Below are 24,192 nucleotides of genomic sequence, written 5' to 3'. Positions count from 1 at the left end.
AAAATAATGAAGTGGAATCCGTTGGAAGCATTTAGGCATTTCATTTGCTTCATAGATTCGAATAAGGCATGGAAGCATTCATCAACATTGGGCTTGGTACCAATAAATTTCATTTTGGCCCAACTAGTAACAATTTCTTTCCTGATGGATTTTGAATCAAACATAGGAAGCTTTCTTTGGGCTTGGAGTAACAATATTAATCTAGCCCAGTTAATCAAAAATTCAGCCATATATCATTGAATATTTTTGAATCAATGCTGAATTGGAAAGCAAATTCACACTTGGGCTGTAGCATTTTATTTTATTTTCGGCCCAATTCAAATCCTGCATTACAAAATTATTAATTAACATATAATCAAATAACATTGAATTAATAATTTTGCAATTAAATATTTAAATAATGTTTGCTCATCACCAATATTAATTTGGAGTTTTCCAAACTCATCAACATATATATTATATAATATATTAGGAATGCGGGTAGGGTAGGATAGGATAGGGGGTATACCCTGAACCTGCACCCTACCCTACTTACAAGTAAACTCGTAATGCACTCTACCCTACTCGCAGACAAATTTACACCGCACCCTATGTGAATGAGTTGGTCTAAATTAGATACCCAAGATACATATTGTCAACCCTAATTCTAATCACTTAATGAGAATCTTTCTTGGGCAAAACTTCAATAAGCTAAACATTAAGATTGACCGAATTGACCGAATAACTCATAACAAGGATTCAAGGAATCCAAAGAATTTTCTTCTTAAATTTATATATATAAACTCAAATGAAATTAAGATTGCTTTTACTCTACCACATTTTTCTCCCTAAACATTAGTTTTCTTTTTTCCCTTCCAAAAAAAAGCTAACCATTTTAGTTCGAGACTGAAAAATAAAAAGAAGAATTAGTACATGTCTGATTTGTGTTTTTATTTTTTATTTTTATTTTTAATATTTTCTAGTTCTAGAATTTTGTTAAAAAAACAAATAAAATGTTATTATTTCACTTCTATTTCTATAAAATCTTAAAAATAGAAATTACTAAAAATAAAATTAAAAACATTTTCCCAAACCAAACATACTTAAATATCTCAAAAAGAAAAAAAAATACAGTAATGTTATTTGCACAAAAGTAAAAATATTAAGAGTAGAGACACAAAATATGACCTTATTTACTATCATCAATATTTTGTGTCATGAATCTTAAACACAATAACTCTTAACATCCACTTCTTGATGTACAAATAGCATTACTACCACTACTACCAAGAACATGTATATATATAACATAGTATTTATCTATTTTGGTTCAACTTTTGCTGAAATTGTGTATCCTCCACTGTAGTCAAAGGCACTGTTGTCACTCACATTATCCTTATTCTTTGAAAAATTTGAAGTATCAATGTAAGGATGTTTCATCATTGCTCCACCCTTGGTGGCTCCAAAATCAGTGGCAGATGAAGAAGCAGAGGTTGAGTTTGTGTTCATTCCATCATTTTGCAAGATTGTCTCAAGTGCCTTAACAACCTCACTCATTGTTGGACGGTCAACGGCTGATTCCTCAACACATTGCAAAGTCAACTCTAGGAACCTACCAAACCCAATGAGGTTTGGTGTGTTCCTCACTGTTGGATCCATTAGTTCTCTCATTCCATAGTGTTCTTCGTCGTGCCGGTTGAACGCCGTCCGAGCTTCCCGGACAATGTACTTACCCTTTTCAATGGGCTGCCTCGAACTTATGAGCTCTAGCATAACTACTCCGAAGCTATACACATCACTTTTTTCAGTTAGTTGTTGTGTCATGTAGTATTCCGGGTCCAAATAGCCCTGTAAAGATGTTAACTTTTGTCATCAAGAACTAGATTGAATCTTGTCACAAATTTAAAAATTGTGTGATTAAACTTGTATACTAGAATTTACTTCTCATGCACAAACAGTATAAAATAGTTTTACACGGAAATTTAATCGTGTAATTTGGGTCTAAATAGCCCTGCAAAAGATGGTAACTTCCTCATCAAGTTATTGTGATATATACTCTATAGTTTTTGAGATAAAATCAGAACAAAGATTTTGAACAACATAAGTGATAGTGCAAATGATTCTTACCAATGTTCCTTTAACCTGAGTAGAAACATGTCCTTTCTCACTGTCTGATACTAACTTAGATAGTCCAAAATCTGCAACCTTTGCTGTCAAATTTTCATCTAGTAAGATGTTAGTGGATTTCACATCTCTGTGGATAATTGGAGGGTTGGCAAGTTCATGAAGGTAAGCAAGTCCTCTGGCCGAGCCAAGGGCGATTCGAAGTCTCCTCTTCCAATCAAGATGAATGTCAGATCTTCCTACAACTCGAATTGAAAACAGAAAACATTATTTTTTTTTTGTTCATTTTTTCTTTTTCCTCTACAGAAAAATACTAAAAATGAGAATACAAATCAATCAGTTAAGCATGGAAACTAACCTGACAAACTCTCTCTAAGTGTTCCATTAGGCATGAATTCATAGACCAACATTTGTTCTCCTTGTTCGAAGCAAAATCCGACGAGTCCAACGAGGTTCTTGTGATGAACTCTTGAAAGCAACTCGATTTCAGTCTTGAACTCTAGGCCTCCTTGCATTGATCCTTGCTGAGCTCGCTTGATCGCGACGATTTTTCCATCAGGAAGCACCCCTTTGTACACCTGAATTCATCCAAACTGAATTAACATACATTCACCATAACCAAAATGAAAAGAAAAAAATGTTAACAATTAACATAGAAGCATTAAAAGTCTAATATACCTTGCCATAACCACCAAATCCTAACTCATTGCTTTCAGAGAAATTACTAGTGCTCTTTTTCAGTTCATCATATGAGAACCATCTTGCACCCTTTAATTGTGGTGCACCTCCACTATCCTTTCCACTTGGTGCCCAAGATGCTGGATCACAAAGATGAATTCACATTGATTCTCAAAGTTACACAAGTGATGATATAATAAGACTTTAAATACAATCAAATAGATAAATGAATTACCAAAAGGTCTGCTTAATCCTATGGCTCGCTCCGCGCGCTTCTTTTGCAGGATTGCATATACTGCTAAAGCTATGAGGCTCAGAAACAGAACTGATGAGCCTACTGCTATACCAATAATAGCACCAGTGCTAAGAGAGTTTCCTTTGTTAGAATCTGAAATAATTCCAGGTTAGTTGCATTTTATCACTTTAATTAGTTGCATAAAGTTGCAAAGATAAGGCTTTGTTTGGTAAGTGTCTAGGGACAAGAAATAAAGAGACATTGAGATTCGAAGTAGCAATTTCATACTTGAAGTTACATTCGATGATTCACTCTATTTTTGTCACCAAGGGATTAAAGTGAATCACGAATTTAACTTCAAGAACAAACTTGCTATTTTTGAAATCTCGACGACTAATTTGAATCATGGTTAGAATCTCCAGGACAAGAACCAAATCAACCTTTACTCAAGAGTTAAGGTGTAACATATTTCTATGTACCTGGGAAAGCATAAGGGAATGCAATGAAGTAATAAGGTCCAAACTCCTTAGGAGGCTTGTAAGTTTGGTTGGTCAAATCAAACCCAATTCTTTGAACTTCAGTCCTATTGAAATATTGTCCTGAAGGAGGAAACAAAGCTAGTTGCACTTGAAGATAATCATCACCATTGAAGAAAGGGTTTTGCAAAGAAACTGAGCCAGGTGTTAGGTCCAACTTCACCCACAAACTCATCTCAAGTTCATGGAAAATGTTAACATTTGAGAGTTCTCTAAACAAGGGTCCTCTGAAGTATAACATCCCTTCATAAGGGTATGCACATTCACAGCTTTGAGGGCTAAGCTTTTGATCCGGCGGACAAGATTTGCCTCCGCAATTCGCCAAGCTTGTCGAGTAAGGCTGCTTAGGCTGCTGCTGAAGTTGGCAGTAGTTTGTGTTTGAGAGCACACTGCACACTGGATTTCCTATAAGGCTGTGAAATTCAAGAAGAGATTAAACATTTATAATTGTTAATCAACTTCCTAAACCATGCAAATGTTTTCTAACCAGATAATTACATCAATGTGTTTTTGTATTGCGAACGGAGGATTACTGAGGAAATCTGGTTGTCTTGAAGATCAACAAGCTGCAATTGTGGACAAATGTTGTCACCTAAGTCTAATGTATTGTTCAATGCATTGTTCCTCAGTTTCCTGCAATGCAAGTAACATCAATTTTTATATAACATAATAAGGATAGGTTCAAAACAAGGATCTTAGGAACTTACACTTGCTGAATTTGAGGAATGCTGAAAAGCTTTGATGGAAGAGGACCTTCCAAGGATCCAAACTCCATAACACTTCAAAACAAATGTACATTAATTTTTCAATATATCAGTTTATTTGTTCGAATCGGTCGTTACTTGGAAACGAAGGTAGTAGTTGGTAAGAACTTACAGAGTGGTGAGTGATGGTAGAGATGAGAACCAAATTGGAGGTTCAGAGGGATCAAAGGAGTTGTTACTAAGATCCCTACACAATATTATAATTTGATTAACATCATAAGTAAGATAATATCATATTAGAGGAAAAATTAATTAACATAAACTCATGCTAATTACTTACACATAGTTGAGGGTATCCATGTGACTTAAATCTGGCAAAGAACCTTTCAATTTATTGTGTGCTAAGTTCCTGAAAGATAACACAGCATTATTATTATTATTATTATCATGATTACTGAGGTTATTATAAAATATTAATTTGTTCATATCTGAATATAAGTACTCACAATTCATTGATGTTTGTAAGGTTATTGAGATTTGTAGGAACCTCTCCTGTCAAGGAATTTCTATCAAGCCGGCTGTTATAAATTGAAATTATAATCATTAGAAACAATATATAACTAGTCAAATAATATAAATAGAAAAAATAAAATTAGATTAGTAGAAAGAGTTGAGAAAATTTATTAAAAAACTGAAATATGAGGCAATTACTTACAGAACCTCAAGTGTCTGAACTAGTCCTAATGTTTCTGGTATAGAACCAGATAAATCATTTCCATCAAATAATCTGCAAGGAAAAAGAAAAAGTTGTTAAAAATGGTAAAATAGATGACATCACAAGCTTATAAACACCAATTTTTGGAAAAATAAAATAAAATATATGAACTTACACATGTATGAGCACCATGTCAGAGCTGAAAAGTTTGGGGGAAATGGTACCTGAAAGCTGGTTCTTATTGAAATGGCTGCATTAGATTACAAATGCAATTCAAAACAGTTATTATAAGATGAAGGGAATACTGCTTCTTACATTATTCTTTTTAAAAAAAAAACTAAACATAAATAGTTTTTCGGTATTTAAACATGACAAATTCATCGAAATTTTGCCTTTCACACTTAAAAAAAGAACATACAAGTCTTTTCTTGTACATGTACAGGTTGGTTACAAGTTTGTTATTTTTAAATCGGAACCATTTTACCCTTTATATTTTATTAAAGGGTCGAATTAAGTGATTACTCGAGAAATAATAAATAAAAAAATGAGTCAAAATACTAACAAGTGCTTAGCCTTTAGAAGTTGGTCTAATCCAGGGGTGGTGGAGGTTGAAACTGGAATAGGCCCTGTGAGTTGATTATCTGCCAAGTCTAACCAATAAAGTTTGGAGAGTTTACCCAATGAAGGTGGTATTTTTCCAGTGAAGTTGTTTGAGTTTAAGGCCCTGTGTATTCAACCACACCATTATACTTATACAAATACAAATACAAATACAAATACAGATACAGATACAAATACAAGATTTGCTCTTACAGGAAGGATAGCTGTGAAAGATTCCCCAATGCATCTGGAATGCTGCCACTGAAGCTACAACCAGCCAAGATGCTGACACAAATTAAGGAAAGAAAGTATTAGTATGCATTTTTTTTGTGAATATAAGGAAAATGGATCTTGTTTCTTAAGGAATCTTACAGAATATTCAGATTCCTTAAGTCTCCAATCTCTGGAGACAGAGAACCTTTTAAACCTTTGTTGAATGACAAGTCCCTACAGTTCAATAATATAGTTAGCATAAAACATGTTAGGCAAAATTTCTTCTTAAATTTTCTTTTTCTTTTTCTTTTTTTTTGTGAAGTACCATGAAAGATCATGTCACATTGTAGCTATGTGTAAATTTCATTTTCATTGACCAGAGGCAATACTCGAACATGATTTTATGCATGCATTAATTTCATGACATGATATCAGTAAGCTTAAGCTTTTAAGAGAAACGATTTCATGACGATTATTATTCAGTCAGTGATGAAAATCAACACATGACGAGGTCTAATAGTGATTGTAACTGATTGAATTAGTAACATGATGCTGTTGTTGTCACCTTAAGTAACAAGAAAGATCAAAGAAATCATACTTACAAAGATCTAAGTTCTGTTAGTCCACCAATGTCCCCACTTAGTTTACCTTTGAGGCCCATGGTTGAAAGTCCCCTACACATTCAAAATGCAAGTATGATTAAGAAAACAAAAAAAAATGGATGAAATTAACATGGCTTGATTAATTGATAATAAATAATTACAATGAGGTAACCCTTGATTTGTTGCATGTAACTCCTTCCCATGGTGCTCCACAAGGGTCATCTGATTTGTCCCAACTTGGTGGTGTATTTACCCATATATCCTTCAAAGATCTAAGTACAGCAGCTACACCACATACATTTTATAAATCAACAAAGTTCTTTATAATAAGGTACATGAATATATGCTAATTAAGTGACTAATTTTCTTACTAATCTCATAATTTATAATACTAACCAACCAAAAATAGCTCAAAATTAAAAAAGTTTTTCAGACAACTCAATGGTGAATTAACTAATGTGTTAATTAGCAGTTGACTTAAAAAAAAATTATGTATTTAAATGAATAAAAAAAATTTGTATATATTATAAGGTATAAGTTAGCATTTTTATTTTATTTCATTCAAATCATATAGAAAATTACAAGAAACCACAGCATATTTTCAAGTAATTAAGCAGAAAAAGTATTATATATACTTTAGATCAATTTTAGACTAAGGCTAATAATAAACACTAACAAAACCAGATTAATACTCCAAATCAAGATAGATTAGCTATATCTAAAAGAAAATGATTAGAATAACAAAAAGATAGAGAATTTAGTAACACATTACCATCTTGAGGATCAGTATAAGAAGAAATGACATGAATCTCAGCCAACAAAATTCCCAAAGACACCAACAAATGGAGGAACATTCCCATCTTAGGGAGAGACAAAACTCTCAACATCTCTCAACACTTGTTTCTTCTTCTTATTGTACAAAACAAACTAAACATCAAAACATGATATCATAAAAAAAAATAATGAAAAATATATTGCATGTTTATCATGGCAGGAATAGAAGGAAGAAGAGGGAGAAGCATTTGAAAAAGAAAGAGAAAGGGTATCATGGAATTGAATTGGTTCCAATTTTATTCATTTTTTCTTGTCTTAGAAGCTAATCAAACGGTTGCCACTACCTCTAACAACATCATAGTCATTTTCTCACTACTACTACTGCTTTTTTCCCCTTTGTTGTTGTTGTAATAATCATAATCATTAACAAATTGACACTTATTCCGTTACCTTCACTCTTCATTCACCAGTAGTCAGCCTCCAAAATGGAATAACATCACTTTTTTCTTTTTAGCTACTTTGACCTTTATCATCATAGACATAATATATATATGTATATATATTGTCATTATTTTAGAAATACTTGCATGTTTCTCAAACATATATTTAATATGCATTTAAAAAAAAATTGCTATACACGTACAAAAAATTAATATATTTATATATAAATATATGTATTTTTCATACTCGGTTAATATATATTTTGTATTTTAATATATATTTTATACTCATAATTAATTTTTTTTATGTATACATAATATAATTGATTTTAAAAATTTTCATAGTCGCTCACTTTTAATCTTTTAAATATTATAATTGAAAATAAATTATTATAATCTATAATATATAAACAAATAATCAGTCATTTATTATTTTTTGCATAAAAATGCATATTTGATATTCATGAAAATTTTAATTACGCTATATACAAAAATTAGATTATTCTTTTATTAATTTTTTTTATAAAACAATACATAAATAATTAATACTGATTTTTAACGTTTATAATTTGTTAAATATATTATAAATATACTAAAAAATATGCAAGAATTTTGGATCACTATTTCTCATTCTTGATAGACAATAAAGAAATATCTTAGCATCTATGGCGACAGTACATTGGTTTAATGGATAAGTGGCACATAGTGTATAGTTAATGATAGTAGTTAGGTAGGTGTGACATGGTCCCACATCACTAATGTTCTATAGATCTGCATCAAAGAAGTGTATGCAAAGTTTATTAGATAATAGCTGAATTAATTTAAAATTCTGTGTAATTGTGACTTGGCTTTACTTAAAGCTTTGTTGGCCAAAAGAAGTGAATAGCTTTACTAAGATGGCTATCTAGGTACCCACTTTTTTTTTTGTTCTTTATTTAATTATGTATTTTATACTTTTTTTTTCATCTTTCATGTAATTATTATTATTATTATTATTATTATTATTATTATTATTATTATTATTAGGAAAAGTATAGGTAGACAAAGAGAATACTAAATAATGTGAAAAATAGATATGTCGGATATTCAATTCAATAGAGATACAGATGATTATGTTCATTATTTTTAATTGGATGGTTATTTCTTTTGATTCGATTTACTCATACATAGTTAACAATGACTGAATGTTCAATTCACTAGATGTGCAGATAGTTATCCTAATGTTAAGGTTTATGAAGTAATTTGAGGGTGGAATATTTTTTATTTTATTGAGTCAATTCTAAAACTTATTATTCACATTGTTTACAAAAGTCATTGTATACCTAGCAAAATTGTTATTATTATTATCGTATTTTAATTGATAATCTCACTTTTTTATTTATTGTTTATTATTTTAAAATTTGTTTTTGAGATTTTTCTTTTTTTGAATCTTTGAGATAGTTTGATGAAAGTATCAGAAAAAATTATTGGTTCAGCCATCGTTTTTCTTTTCCTTTTTTCTTTTTGGTCAAGAAAAGCCCAATAGTTACATTAAGGCCCAATATATACCATCCAAAACACACAACCCAAAAAAAAATGCTTCGTTGCTCCTAATTCCAAAAACAAAACAAAAAATGTTTCGTTGCTCATCTATCATTATTCTGGGAGTTATTTAATAATTAAACACCCCCCCCCCCCCAAAAAAATATATCATTGTGAGAGTAATATTTTTCATGAATTTGTTTTTATAAAATAGGTATTTAATTTAAATTTAATTGAATTTGATGATCCTAAATAAGTGTCCAATACTGGTTAGTTTTTCCAAGAGTGGGAGTATTTTTTTCCCCTCATTCTTGATGTCAATATCAAACAGCATGGAGTGAATATTAGCGATTGTTTTAGTTTCTCACACTTACGTCAATATCAATTCAATATGCAAAATAATAATAAGACAAATTTTTCTTTGCTTTTCAAGTTCAACTAATTATTTTTATAGCAAATGATATGAAAGTTACTCCTATAGTAGTGTAGTTGTTCAAGAACAACCCCAATATCACACATTATTGTTTGGTTTATTGCATCACTAAAATTAATAATGAATGATTAATTATTACATCATGATAGAAATTACACCAAAGTAATTATATATTTTCACATACTCGCTCTTACACAACATAACATAACGCAATTGCGACTTAAATAACAACATTGACGATAACAATATAATCTTCTGAAAAAAATAAATCCTCTCAATTTTTTTTTTAATTTATGTTATAAAATATAATTTCTCATCATAGATTATTTAAGTGGAATAAAAAATATATAAAAAAATTGAGAAGATGTATTAGTTTTTTATGATCAGAAGACTTAAAAACAACATACATGAAAATAAATTATTAATCCACCAAAATTAAAGCACAGTTCATTTTCAATTTCACAATCATGATCATCATGATCTAAGGGCATTTATGGAATTGGTGGCGGGTGGTGAGGCTTTTATAGCAAGGGCAAGAATCATGGTGGCCAGAGGTGCCTTCAGGAACACACTTGCAAATTTTACAGCAACTTCCACATGCCCTTTTGCATAGATTTGGCCTTGATGATAATTTGCACCTTCTTTCACATTCTAACCCACAATCTACATTATTCATATATAAATTAAATTAAAATTTATTTATATTAACTATAATATGTACTTAAAAAAATAAAACCATATTATATATATACATATATATACCAATTGTTTGTGGAAGAGGAGTTGGTGTTGGAGCTCCAATGTTGGTGGTGCTCATTGTCATCATCTGTGTTAGTAAAAAACCATTCATGTATATTAATCAAATATCAACATTGTTATTTATTTAGGTGCATTGTTTAATTCATGGTAGCTAAAAAAGATATCATTAATAATCTATTGACTAATGATAAATTTTTTAATAAGTCATATTTGTGACAGATTAGTTTTTAATCTGTTAAATTAAAAAATACCGTACCCAACCAAAAAAAAAATTATAAGATAGTTTTGAGCTCATTTAAATGAACACAAATTTTAATACAAAACATATTAAAAAAATTTTTTATTAGTATAAAAAGATTCTATTATTAGAAATTTAAATTTATTCAACATTCGTCTAATTTAATGTTGGTAAATCATTTTATGAAAAGAGAAAAATAAAAAAAAACTATTATTTCTTCAAGATAATTAGTATATATATATACTAAATAAACATGTCCAAAAAACATGTTATAATTAATTTAGTACTAATTAAATTACTAATAGATGATTATGATGATAATGATAGATTATAGGAGGCATATAGGTTTACCGTTTGGTGTGATTCAGCAATGTGAAGAAGGAGAAGAGTGAGGAGAAGTGAAGAAGCAATGAGAGTTCTAGAGAATGCCATTATGAAAATTAACAATAATAATATTATTATGAGCTTATTGTTGACAATGAAATGGGAAGTAAGATTATGATGAGTATTTATAGGAGGAATTAACAACACTTTTAAGAGTGAGATATGGTTTATTTTCAGAGAATAAATTAATTGTATAATGCAAATTGAATTGGATGCAAACAAAAGAGATCACTACCTCGAAGGTGCTTTTGACAGGCTAGTCCAGCAAAGACAGAGATCAAACCCTAATTCATCTAGTTGCTTCTTGTTGACTTTAGCTTAGCTTCGACCTCTCACATGGATGCTAATTTTAAATAAATAATAAAAAATAATTTTAAATTTATTAATATGATATTAGAGATATAACTATTAATATTATTTTCTTCTATCAGATTAAATTTTTAGGAAGAATAGTTTTATGATATAGTATCAAAACTCTATATCCAAAAAGTCAAGAATTCAATACTTCAATCTTTGGTAAATCTCAAAAAAAAAAATAGCATAAAACAAATAAAGAAAAAAGAAAGCCCGTACCAAAATCAAATTTGAGAAGAACAAAATAATAAAGATATAATCATTAATGTTATTTTTTCTATTAGTTTAAATTTTTTAGATGATTAATTTTATAACATGAGAAAAAATTATTATTTTTATTAAATATTTACTTTCCTGAAAATAATAATTTCTATAAGTGATTAGTATCTTTTGCTTATCATTAAAATTTAAAATTTTTGTCTAATTAAAATACAAAAAAATAAAAATAAAAATAATTTTTTTTGATAATATTTTTTATTATATATTCTTAAATAACATATATTATATAAATACTAAAAAATTTATCATTAATACTACAAATAAATATATATTATTTTATATATTTTTAAAATATATTTTATATTTTAATATGTATTAGATACGAATAACTGAATATTTTATATAAGTTACTGTTACGGTAGGTAACCGGAGATTAATACAGCCAATGGCGTTTGGCGGCCCAAGTGTGTGATGGAGGAGAACTCCAGGTAGGTCCGCAACTCGGGAGGCTCCGTCCAACTTGTGCGCGCGCGTGAATGGGGGGTGGTACTTGCAAAGACACTCCGATGCCTAAGTTAGCAAGAGTGTAAGCAGGTCTAGAGAGTATTGGACTTAGAAATACCTGAGGGGTGTCAGTGTACTTATAGTGGTGAGCCAATAACCACCGTTGGTGTAGTGCCGTATCTTTAGGATGGTAACCGTCCCTATTATCTTGGGGAGGTTAAGATATGGCTTTATGAGGCGGTTAGAGAGATTTTAGGGGCGGTTACCCATTTGAATGAGTGTTTATCTGCCAGCTAATCTCACATCCGACCTCTTCAGACCAAGTCGTGGTTAACACCGACTTTTTATGTGAAGGTCGGCACTTAGCTAGGCTCTAATCCCTTAGATTAGGCCTTTTAGTTGGACCTGGGCCTTTGTATTGAGCCAGGGTATGAACAGTGCCCCTACTTGAGCCCAAATTTTCTTCAAAGTTTGGGTTCAAGTATTCAACTCGGGTGCGTAGTCGACTTGTTTGAAAGAATACGGGTTTTGGAAACCGACGTGATTTTCGTGACCTTTAGTTTCTGACAGTTACGTCAATTCAAGCGTCGTGTCCGTTGAGGGATCATTTAGGGATTGAGGACCTTGGTAACGGTGCAGTCTCATTAATGACTGCCTCGCTTTTTACCATTATGCCCCTTAGCGTATTTATAAATACTTTCCCTCTCTCTCCATTTTCCGTTTCTGCAATCTTTCAAACTTCTCCTTATCTTGTTCGTGCTGCATTCTTGCGTTCGAAGGCTTCTGTTCTTCTCCAACCTCCATTTTTCGGCTAAAGGTTAGTTTTGTTTTGTGTCATGCTTTTGCATGTGTTGCGAGTAGATAGGTTGACCTGTAGATTCTAGTTTCGAATCTTTCTCCTTAGAGGCCGTGTTTTTTGATTTTTCCTTTTCTTTTCCCTTTTTGTAGGTTTCTGCCACTTTTCTTTATATAAAAAAAATGGCTTCCGTAGACGTTCTTTCTCAATGGGTAGATGTTACGGTCCTTGGGGAGGAACCGTTGGTCGACGCTGAGTTCATCACTCATCTTCGCACTCATCACAGGCTCTGTACTTCAGAGGAGGACGAGCCCAAATACGAACTGATAATCCCGGGTCCTGAAGACCGGGTCTGTTTTGGGAGAGAAAATGAGGAGGCCCCTCATTTTTTCTTTATGTATGAGTGCATGATCACCCGTTTGGGTGTTTTTCTTCCTTTCTCAGATTTTGAGATATCTGTTTTGCATCATTGTAATGTCGCCCCTACTCAACTTCACCCCAATTCTTGGGGTTTTTTGAAGATTTATCAGTTTATAAGCCATGCTCTGGACTTTCCGACCTCTCTAAAGATTTTCTTCTTTCTCTTCCATGTGACCAAGCCCTTTAGTGGGCTCAACAATAAACAGCAATGGGTATCCTTCCGAGCCATTCAAGGTCGGAGGATTTTCACCCTTTTTGATGAATCTTTCCATGACTTTAAAAACTTCTTTTTCAAAGCTCAAGCCGTAGAGGGTCACCACCCTTTTTTTCTGGATGAGCATTCCTCTCCCCGCTTTCTCCTTTATTGGTCGCCGCCCTCCTCTTGCGAAAAATATGGTCCCGATGACCTGGATGAGGTGGAGGCGGCCATTGTAGGGTTTTTCCGAGAAGCGTGGGGGAGGTCCCCATATTTGGATACCAGAAAAATTCTTCAGGGAACACCGTCTTTCGTTCAATCTCAAATAGGTAGTGCATGCATTCTTTATTTCCAAGTTGTTTCCGCCGACTTACATTTTACCGACTTGTAACTTGGTTGTTTCTTTTGTAGATATGGCAAAAAAGAACGCTCAGGAGGCCTACCAAAGGGTCCGGGAGGCCAAGGCGAAGTCCCGGGCTAGGTCCGAGGGTGCCGGGGCGATCACCTCTCCTCCTCCTCTACCTCCTCCTCCTAAAAACACTGGCACTCCTTCTCAACCCATTGTCATTTCTTCCTCGAGTTTGCCCCGACCACCTCCTTCTGCCCAAATTCTCTCCGAGCCCGAGAAGAAGAAGCGTAAGACTTCAGAGTCTGGCTCTTCTTCTTTTGATGGTGGGGTTAAGGCGGATGCTATGGCATTCGTCCGAAAGAACATCTATCCTTTTATCAGTATGGATGATGTTTCTGTTCGAAACCACCTCACCACCATGGCTGAGGAGAGTTTTAGGGCGGCGGGTGTTTGCGGCAAACTTTTAGACATCTTTGAGAAGGCTCCCCTTAGCTCCTTGGGTGCAACCTCGAGGGTTGAGGAGTTGGAGGGGAGACTTCTTCTTTTTGAAAAACATGAGAAGGAGTTGAAGGAGGAGAGAGATAAATTGAGGAAGGAGAGGGATCACCTTAGGGAGGAGGTAGGTAAGCTCCGGGCTCAGTGTACTTTGGAGGCTAACCTGAGGAAGACGGCGCAAGACAGCTACCATAGCTTATTTCAAGATATTGTGGCCGTGAGGAAGGACTTGCTGAACTCTCGGAACGCATACGCCGAGTTGGAGGACTCTATCGCCGATGGTGCCGAGGAGTCTTGGAGAATTTTCTTGGAACAAGTCAGAGTTATCGCTCCCGACTTGGACCTTTCTCCTTTACATCCCGACAAGGTAGTTATTGATGGCGCCATCGTTGATCCTCCTGTCCCCGAGGTCATTTCCGAGTCAGACCTGAAAACTCGGGGACAGAGAATTATCGAGTCTCCTCCTCGTCCTACGGATGCCTCGGGTTCTTCCTCCGTTCCTCCGTCCGGTCTTGGCGGCACCCCTCCTGAGCCTAGCGGTGGTGGTGATTCCTCTACTCCGATCAAAAAATGACTTCTTTATTTTTATGGCTATATGGGGGCCCGGCCTGTGGGTCCCCCCTTTTTTAAACTTTATTTCTTTGTTTGGTGGTTGTGAACAATTGCTTTTTCTGGCCTTTTAAGGCCGTAAACAAAATATTCCAATCCGTACCCTTTTTTTGGATAAGGGTTTAAGTTACCTTGAGCGTGCACATGCTTTTCTGTTTTGGATATGTTTGATCTTTTTCGGAAAAAACCTTTGTTAGCTTGCATTGTTTTCTCGAGCCTTTTTCGTGCAAAGGCTTGTATGCAAACTTTGAACTTTTTCCAGGTTTTGATATCTCTTTTGTTATCCTTTATACTCAACTTTTGCTTTAGTGAGTTTTTATGACTTAGGTTATTTTTGCGATGCATTTTTCATTAACTTGGAGTATGTCCGAGTTTTTCTACTCGGGCTCTTGTCTTCGACTTATAAGTCGGACTGTTCCTGAGTTTAGTACGATCAACTCATATAACCTCTTTACACCGACTTGTACCTCGTCGTTTCATCCTGACGACCATGTTAGGTCGGTTCATGGGATTTTTACGTTTTGTCGAGCTTAAGTCGGCGCGTTTCGTAGAAAGACTTATAAAAATAAAGAAGGATATTTAAGAGAGATATAATAAACGAAAAAGATCTTTATTAACCGGGAAGGTACCTTTTTGCTACTAAGGGTCTTGATAGCTTATTTTCCCTTAGCCTCTACTATGATGCCTCGTTAAAAACCCTTCTCCAGAAAAAACCCTTTTCTTTGGGAAAAAATCGTGAAGTTGGGAAAAGAGTACATCAGGGAGTAGAGTTCGCTTCTAACTGTAGTACCTTTTCATATTACAAGCATGCCACGACCTCGGTAGCTCATTGCCATTTAGGTCGGTTACTTTATAATAACCTTTTCCTAAGACTTCTTTGACTTTGTACGGTCCCTTCCAATTCGCGGCGAGTTTTTCCTCTCCCGATTTGTTGACTCCGATGTCATTTCTGATTAGGACCAAGTCATCTGTAGCAAATGTTCTTCGAATGACTTTTTTGTTGTACCTCGCAGTCATTCTTTGCTTTAGTGCAGCTTCTCTTATCTGGGCCCCCTCTCGGACTTCGGGGAGCAAGTCGAGCTCCTCTTTGTGCCCCTGTATATTTCCGACCTCATCGTGGAGAATTACCCTTGGGCTTTGCTCGCTGATTTCTATTGGAATCATGGCTTCTACGCCGTAGACTAGTCGGAAGGGTGTTTCCCCTGTGGCGGATTGGGGGGTTGTCCTATAAGCCCATAGCACTTGAGGGAGCTCCTCAGCCCAGGCTCCCTTTGCTTCCTGGAGTCTCTTCTTCAGTCCTGCCAGTATGACTTTGTTAGCTGCCTCGGCTTGCCCATTGGCTTGTGGGTGTTCTACCGAGGTGAATTGATGTTTGATTTTCATACTGGCTACCAAACTTCTGAAGGTGGCGTCGGTGAATTGGGTTCCATTATCTGTGGTGATGGAATAAGGTATTCCATACCTTGTGATAATATTTTTGTAGAGGAATCTGCGACTTCTTTGAGCGGTGATAGTGGCTAGTGGTTCTACTTCTATCCACTTTGTGAAGTAATCTATTCCTACGATCAAGTATTTGACTTGCCCTGGTGCTTGGGGAAAAGGACCTAACAAATCCATTCCCCATTTTGCGAAAGGCCAGGGGGAAGTTATACTGATGAGCTCTTCTGGAGGAGCCACGTGGAAATTTGCATGCATCTGGCATGGCTGGCATTTTTTCACAAAGTCGGTTGCCTCTTTCTGCAAGGTCGGCCAATAGAATCCTGCTCGGATTATTTTTCTGGCCAGCGACCTTGCTCCGAGATGGTTTCCGCAGATCCCACTATGTACTTCCTCCAACACCTCGGTGGTTCTTGAGGTCGGTACGCACTTCAGCAATGGCGTTGATATCCCTCTTCTGTAAAGGACATTTCTCACCAAAGTATAATGTTGTGCTTCCCTTCGGATCTTTTTAGCCTCTTTCTCCTCTTTGGGGAGGATGTCGAATTTCAGGTATTCGACTAAGGGGTTCATCCATCCGAGGTTTAGGCCGACTACCTCAAGTACCTCTTGTTGATCCTCTGTTTTTGATACCGAGGGCTCTTGGAGGGTTTCTTGGATCAGGCTTCTATTGTTCCCTCCGGGTTTGGTACTTGCTAACTTGGATAGGGCGTCAGCTCTGCTATTTAGATCCCGAGTTATGTGCTTAACCTCGGTTTCCGCAAAGTGCCCCAGATGTTCCAAGGTTTTTTCCAAGTATTTCTTCATATTGGGGTCCTTCGCCTGATATTCTCCACTTATTTGGGAAGTCACCACTTGTGAGTCGCTGTAGATCATCACCTTTGTAGCGCCAACTTCTTCTGCTAACTTTAATCCGGCAATCAAGGCTTCGTATTCTGCCTGATTGTTTGAAGCCGGAAATTCAAATTTTAAGGAGACCTCTATCTGGGTTCCTTTTCCATCTACCAATATTATACCTGCGCCGCTCCCTGTTTTGTTGGAGGATCCGTCTACATAGAGCTCCCATGTAGTCGGTTTTTCCTCTTGTTCTCCTGCATATTCTGCAATGAAGTCGGCGAGGCATTGGGCTTTGATTGCTGTCCGAGTTTCATATCTCAAATCGAACTCGGAGAGCTCTATCGCCCATTGAACCATTCTCCCTGCAACATCCGTCTTTTGGAGGATTTGCTTCATGGGTTGGTTTGTACGGACTCTTATTGTATGAGCCTGAAAGTAAGGTCGTAGCCTTCGTGAGGCTATCACTAAGGAGTAGGCAAACTTCTCTAGTTTGTGGTACCTTAGCTCAGGGCCTTGTAGAACCTTACTGGTAAAGTAGACCGGGTGTTGACCGACCTCGTCTTCTCTGATCAGGGCTGATGAGACAGCCCTGTTTGCCACGGATAGGTATAGGACAAGGTCTTTTCCCGGTACTGGTCGGGTTAAGATAGGAGGTTGGCTTAAGAATTTTTTGAACTCTTGGAACGCCTCCTCACATTCCGGAGTCCATTCAAACTGGCATCCCTTCCTTAATAAGGAGAATAATGGAAGGAATTTTAGTGCCGATCCTGCCAAAAATCTGGAGAGGGCTGCAAGTCGGCCATTGAGCTGTTGAACCTCTCTTAAACAAGTCGGGCTCTTCATTTCTAGGATGGCTCTGCATTTTTCGGGATTGGCCTCAATCCCTCTTTGTGTTAGCATGAAGCCTAGAAATTTTCCTGCTTCTACTGCGAAGGCGCATTTTGCGGGATTTAGTCTCATCCCATGCAACCTTATAGTGTTGAAGACTTGTGAGAGGTCGGTTAAGAGGTCGACTTCTTGCTTGGTTTTTACTAACATGTCGTCGACGTATACCTCCATTAAGCTCCCTAAATGGAGGGAAAATACTTTGTTCATCAGCCTTTGGTACGTGGCTCCTGCATTCTTCAGTCCGAATGGCATGACCACGTAGCAATAGTTGGCTTTTGGTGTGATGAACGATGTTTTCTCCTGGTCGGGTTCATGCATCGGGATTTGGTTATATCCCGAGTAGGCGTCCATGAATGATAGGTATTGGTACCCTGAGCTGGAGTCCACCAGGGCATCAATACTCGGTAGAGGATAAGGGTCCTTAGGACATGCCTTATTCAAGTCGGTATAGTCGACGCACATTCTCCATTTACCATTTTGTTTTTTGACTAGCACTACGTTGGCTAGCCACGTTGGGTATTTGACCTCTCTAATAAAGCCGGCTTCCAGGAGCACCTGTACTTGCTCTTCTACTATGGAGGTCCTCTCTGGGCCGAGCTTGCGTCTTCTTTGCTGTACAGGTCGGGACCCTGGGTAAACCGAGAGCCTATGGGACATGAGCTCGGGATCAATCCCGGGCATGTCGGAAGCCTTCCAGGCGAAGAGGTCGGAATTAGCTCTTAGGAGTTCACCCAACCTTTGTTTCAGGATTTCCCCCAGGTTGGCTCCTATGTAGGTGTTTTTTCCTTCCTCCTTACCGACTTGTATCTCCTCGGTTTTTCCTCCCGGCTGGGGTCGTAGCTCTTCTCTGGTCCTTGTGCCGCCCAGCTCTATGGTGTGAACTTCTTTGCCCTTTCCTCTCAGATTTAGACTTTCATTATAGCACTTCCTTGCCAATTTTTGATCTCCCCTCACCGTTGCTATTCCCCCTGAAGTCGGGAATTTCATGCAGAGGTGAGGAGTTGATACCACTGCTCCAAGACGATTAAGGGTAGCCCTGCCGATTAAGGCATTGTAGGCTGACCCTTCATCGATGACTATAAAGTCTATGCTCAGAGTCCTTGATTTTTCCCCTTTTCCAAAGGTGGTGTGAAGGGGTAAAAATTCCAGCGGCTTTATTGGCGTATCCCCTAACCCATATAGGGTGTCGGGGTAAGCTCTCAACTCTTTTTCATCTAACCCTAGCTTGTCGAAGGCGGGCTTGAAAAGGATGTCCGCTGAGCTTCCTTGGTCTACTAGGGTTCTGTGGAGATGGGCGTTGGCTAGGATCATAGTTATCACCACGGGATCGTCATGCCCGGGGATTATCCCTTGCCCATCTTCTTTAGTGAATGATATAGTGGGGAGGTCGGGTGTCTCATCTCCGACCTGATAGACTCTTTTGAGATGTCTTTTGCGAGAAGATTTGGTGATTCCCCCTCCCGCAAATCCTCCTGAGATCATGTGGATGTGTCTCTCAGGGGTCTGTGGTGGAGGATCTCTCCTGTCCATATCATCTCGCTTTCTCTTTCCATGGGTGTCCGACCTCTCCATGAGATATCTGTCAAGCCGACCTTCTCTAGCCAGCTTTTCTATCACATTTTTGAGGTCGTAACAGTCATTGGTGGAGTGACCATATATTTTATGGTACTCGCAATACTCGCTGCGACTTCCCCCTTTTTTATTTTTAATAGGTCTTGGGGGTGGCAGCCTTTCAGTGTTGCAAATCTCTCTGTATACGTCCACTATAGAAGTCTTTAGAGGAGTATAAGAGTGATACTTCCTGGGCCTCTCGAGACCGAGTTCTTCCTTCTTTTTGCCTTCCCTTTCTCTCTCCCTAGAGGAGGAAGTGGGTCCAGGTCGTGAACTCAGGTCTCTTAGCTTTGCGTTCTCTTCCATGTTGATGTACTTCTCGGCCCTTTCTTGTACATCACTTAGAGAAACGGGGTGTCTTTTAGATATGGATTGTGAGAAGGGACCTTCCCTGAGTCCATTGACTAACCCCATTATTACTGCCTCTGTGGGCAGGTCCTGGATCTCTAAACATGCCTTATTGAACCTTTCCATATAGGCTCGTAGAGACTCCCCGACCTCCTGTTTTACTCCCAGGAGGCTCGGTGCATGTTTTACTTTATCCTTCTGAATTGAGAACCTCATCAAGAACTTCCTTGAGAGGTCTTCAAAGCTGGTGATGGATCTCGGGGGAAGGCTATCGAACCACTTCATCGCTGCTTTCGATAAAGTGGTCGGGAAAGCCTTGCATCTCGTAGCGTCGGAGGCATCAGCTAGATACATCCGACTTTTGAAGTTGCTAAGGTGATGCTTTGGATCCGTAGTTCCATCATAGAGGTCCATATCAGGGCTTTTGAAGTTCCTTGGAACTTTTGCCCTCATTATGTCCTCGCTGAAGGGATCTTCTCCGCCCGGGAGTTGGTCTTCGCCTTCGTCGCGGGAGTTCTTGAGGGAGGATTCTAGCTGTAAGAGTTTTCTTTCTAACTCTTTTCGCCGCTCCATCTCCTCTTTAAGGTACCTTTCGGTTTCCTTTTGTTTCTCCCGCTCTTGCTCCAATTGCTCCAGGCGGCTATGAACCAATCCTATTAGTTCAGCTACGTGGGATGGTCCCTCCTTTTCTGATTCACGCCCATCTGAGGAATTTACCTTCGGATTCTTTACTCCGGAGGTACCCTCTCTATGCTGGTCATTGTCTTCATTACCATTTCCCATGTCTAGATTCTCTTGTTCAGAATCTGTTTCGACATGGCCTTCTTCATGGGATCTATCTGCCATCGTGGGATGATCTCGCGGGTCCCCGGCAACGGCGCCAATGTTACGGTAGGTAACCGGAGATTAATACGGCCAATGGCGTTTGGCGGCCCAAGTGTGTGATGGAGGAGAACTCCAGGTAGGTCCGCAACTCGGGAGGCTCCGTCCAACTTGTGCGCGCGCGTGAATGGGGGGTGGTACTTGCAAAGACACTCCGATGCCTAAGTTAGCAAGAGTGTAAGCAGGTCTAGAGAGTATTGGACTTAGAAATACCTGAGGGGTGTCAGTGTACTTATAGTGGTGAGCCAATAACCACCGTTGGTGTAGTGCCGTATCTTTAGGATGGTAACCGTCCCTATTATCTTGGGGAGGTTAAGATATGGCTTTATGAGGCGGTTAGAGAGATTTTAGGGGCGGTTACCCATTTGAATGAGTGTTTATCTGCCAGCTAATCTCACATCCGACCTCTTCAGACCAAGTCGTGGTTAACACCGACTTTTTATGTGAAGGTCGGCACTTAGCTAGGCTCTAATCCCTTAGATTAGGCCTTTTAGTTGGACCTGGGCCTTTGTATTGGGCCAGGGTATGAACAGTTACTAAACAATATTCTTTAATTTGAACTTGTGTTTGTATATCAAGTCAAATTCAACACTAATAAATGAGTGTATGTATATTAGAAAATTGAAATTCTCCATTGCTAGCTAGAGATATAAACATGATCAAATTAATAAATTAATTAGTATTTAGCCCACACTTCTTTCTAAGAAGAAAGAAGAGAGAATATAGGGAGACAGCAACTTGTGATTTTAAAAATGCTAAGCAAGAGCATCGTACAACTACACACATACTTTTTAAGATTTGATGTCGGCATATACATCTTAGAAGCATCCAATGTAACCTTATATTATACCCATGTGTTATATTTGTTTTATTATATCTAAATATGCAAAGACAATAACTACAAATACAAAATATAGTATATATTAATGTAGCAGTATCAAACAAAGATGCTGCTTAAAAATAAATAAATAAATAAATAACATTTTTTTTAGGGGTGAGTATGGGTTGCAGGTATCCAATTACCCATCCGAATCCGAATCGAACCAATTAAATTGGTTTTGGAATCAACGGGTAATCAGGTTTAACTCGAACCAAACCGATAGTCTTTATTAGTGATTGGTTCAGGTATCGATTTTAGGAGTGCGTAATCCGAACCAACCCGTAAATCCGATCATATATTAATTAAATAAAAAAAATATATATATATGACTTTTCTATTAAACAAAAATTATTCACTATTAATATGTTTGGATTTTGATGAGTTTAGTTTTTAATGTATTTAGTATTTCACATGTTTAGATTATTTCTATTGATGTTACATATTTATTGTACTTGTTGAATTTTTAAGATAAAAGTTTGATTTTTTTTTTTTACGAATTTTAAAGTTATCGAGTACCCAATTACCCGAATCGAATCAATCCGCTTTTAATCAGTTTGGTTTGATTTGAGTAAATATTTAAAAAAACACAAATCCAAACCAAATTGAATCAATTTCGGTTCGGTTCTAATTTTATCATGAATCCGAATCAAATCACCATGCTCACCCCTTTTTTTTGTGTTTTAGTAATGTGACAGAGTCGCCTAAATTTTATAAGCCATAAGACCAAACTTTTTTTTGTACTTGGGCCATAAAACCAAATTTAAAACTTTAGTATTTGTTGGGCATGGAATCTATGCCTAACCCAACCAAGAGTTAAGAAGCCCAAACAGAAATCAAAATTTAACTATATGAGAACCAGCCCAATATGTCCAAAAAGAGAGGCCCAATATGACCAAGGGTTCCCTTAAAATAATAATTCAACCCATAACCAAAAAAAAAAACTTCAACAGTGCCAGGAGCCGCCACGCTTGAAGGCTGCTAAAATTTTAAACAACAACAAAAGCTGCTAAAAATATCTCATAAATGCTAAAACATAAAATTTAGGGAAAATTCCACTCTCCTTTTCTGTGAGATGTTAAAATGACACCTCCTTCCCCTCTATTTTATAAATGTACATTCTTCTCCCTTCTAACTTTTAAAAAACCTCCTCTTTAATCCATTTTAAACTTTTTGTGTTAACTTTATCCATTTTTTAAGAAAAAATAAATTATTTTTTGAAAAAATATCCATTAACAAAAATTTTTATTTTTTATCATTAAATTTTACTTACCAAAATATCCTTTAATAAATTATTTTTTATTGATTAAATTGTATTTTTATTAAAATACTTTTAAAAAAATTAATAATTAAATTATTTTTTTTCTAAGATATCTATCCTTCAATAATTTTTTAATTATTAAATTTTGATTTTACCAAAATTTTTATGAACAATTATTTTTATATTTTACTATTAATTTTTTGACATCAATATATATTATTTTAACATTAAATAAAAAAATTTTACCATTGTTAATATATATAACAATTAATATATATTGATATTGAAAAATAATCTTACTAAAATTTTTTATTTAATGTTAAAATAATATATATAGATATCAAAAAATTAATAGTAAAATATAAAAAAATCGTTAAGGAAAATTTTGGTAAAATTATAATTTAATAATTAAAAAATTATTGAAGGATATTTTAGAAAAAAAATAATATAATTATTAAATTTTTTAAAAAATACAATTTAATCAATAAAAAATAATTTATTAAAAAATATTTTATAAAAAAATATAATAATAAAAAATAAAATTTTTGTTAATGGGTATTTTTTTAAAAAATAATTTATTTTTTCTTAAAAAATGGATAAAGTTAACATTAGTTAACACAAAAAGTTTAAAATGGATTAAAGAAAAGGTTTTTTAAAAGTTAGAAGAGAAGGGAATGTACATTTATAAAATAAAGGGGAGGGGAGTAGAATTTTTCCTAAAATTTAATTATTATATATTTATGTGTTGCTTTATAATTTTTAGAAAGTAATTAAAATTTTCAAAATATACTTATAAAAGTAAATTATTATCACATTTTAATACTTTGAATTATTTATTTATAAAATTTTATTATAAATATAAATATTTGACTATTTTGTTTTTCAATGTACCTTTGAAAGATGGCAGGAGTCAATATGACTTGTAAGATTGAAACTATTATCTAAATTGTTAGAGGGGTTTGTGTAGAAGCATTGATATGTGTTACAAAATGTGGTTACAAAGAGAGTTAGGTAGCAACGTGATTGTGAGTTGTGACTTGTGAGTTGTGACATTGAATGGTTGAAACTTGAAACTTCTTCCAACTCACCATTTATCTAGACAAGTTAGTAGGAGCTACCCTTTTTAAAAAATCTAATGTGTTTTAAAAACTATTAGAAATAAAAATATCATCAT

General features: G+C 35.7%; 2 protein-coding genes across 2 annotated transcripts; both read right to left on the bottom strand.

Annotated features, from left to right (window-relative positions):
* Positions 1-1,070: 1,070 nt before the first annotated feature.
* LOC130938544 (leucine-rich repeat receptor protein kinase HPCA1) lies at positions 1,071-7,576 on the bottom strand. Its single transcript, XM_057867161.1, has 19 exons — positions 7,159-7,576; positions 6,548-6,671; positions 6,387-6,458; positions 5,944-6,018; positions 5,785-5,856; positions 5,534-5,695; positions 5,147-5,221; positions 4,972-5,043; positions 4,763-4,834; positions 4,597-4,665; positions 4,429-4,503; positions 4,260-4,331; positions 4,051-4,185; positions 3,496-3,965; positions 3,017-3,169; positions 2,782-2,921; positions 2,462-2,681; positions 2,107-2,342; positions 1,071-1,827 (listed from the first exon to the last, which is right to left on the bottom strand). The coding sequence occupies exons 1-19, from the start codon at positions 7,271-7,273 to the stop codon at positions 1,300-1,302; spliced, it is 2,937 nt and encodes a 978-aa protein (XP_057723144.1). The 5' UTR covers positions 7,274-7,576; the 3' UTR covers positions 1,071-1,299.
* Positions 7,577-9,602: 2,026 nt separating this feature from the next.
* Positions 9,603-11,008, bottom strand: LOC130944789 (cypmaclein-like). The gene is made up of 3 exons (XM_057873327.1): positions 10,903-11,008; positions 10,317-10,380; positions 9,603-10,217 (listed from the first exon to the last, which is right to left on the bottom strand). The coding sequence occupies exons 1-3, from the start codon at positions 10,981-10,983 to the stop codon at positions 10,036-10,038; spliced, it is 327 nt and encodes a 108-aa protein (XP_057729310.1). The 5' UTR covers positions 10,984-11,008; the 3' UTR covers positions 9,603-10,035.
* Positions 11,009-24,192: the final 13,184 nt, after the last annotated feature.

Source organism: Arachis stenosperma, chromosome 1, assembly GCF_014773155.1.
Source record: "Arachis stenosperma cultivar V10309 chromosome 1, arast.V10309.gnm1.PFL2, whole genome shotgun sequence".
Classification (NCBI taxonomy): domain Eukaryota; kingdom Viridiplantae; phylum Streptophyta; class Magnoliopsida; order Fabales; family Fabaceae; genus Arachis; species Arachis stenosperma.
This window is presented reverse-complemented; position numbering and strand designations above follow the sequence as displayed.

Excerpts from the sequence above, each read along its gene's own strand:
- LOC130938544 (XM_057867161.1), bottom strand. The coding sequence starts at position 7,273 with ATGTTGAGAGTTTTGTCTCTCCCTAAGATGGGAATGTTCCTCCATTTG. Across the intron at positions 5,044-5,146 it reads GACATGGTGCTCATACATGT|ATTATTTGATGGAAATGATT; the intron begins GTAAGTTCATAT and ends TTTTCCTTGCAG. Across the intron at positions 3,170-3,495 it reads ATTCCCTTATGCTTTCCCAG|ATTCTAACAAAGGAAACTCT; the intron begins GTACATAGAAAT and ends GAATTATTTCAG.
- LOC130944789 (XM_057873327.1), bottom strand. The coding sequence starts at position 10,983 with ATGGCATTCTCTAGAACTCTCATTGCTTCTTCACTTCTCCTCACTCTT. Across the intron at positions 10,381-10,902 it reads TTGCTGAATCACACCAAACG|ATGATGACAATGAGCACCAC; the intron begins GTAAACCTATAT and ends TTACTAACACAG. Across the intron at positions 10,218-10,316 it reads TCCTCTTCCACAAACAATTG|ATTGTGGGTTAGAATGTGAA; the intron begins GTATATATATGT and ends TGAATAATGTAG.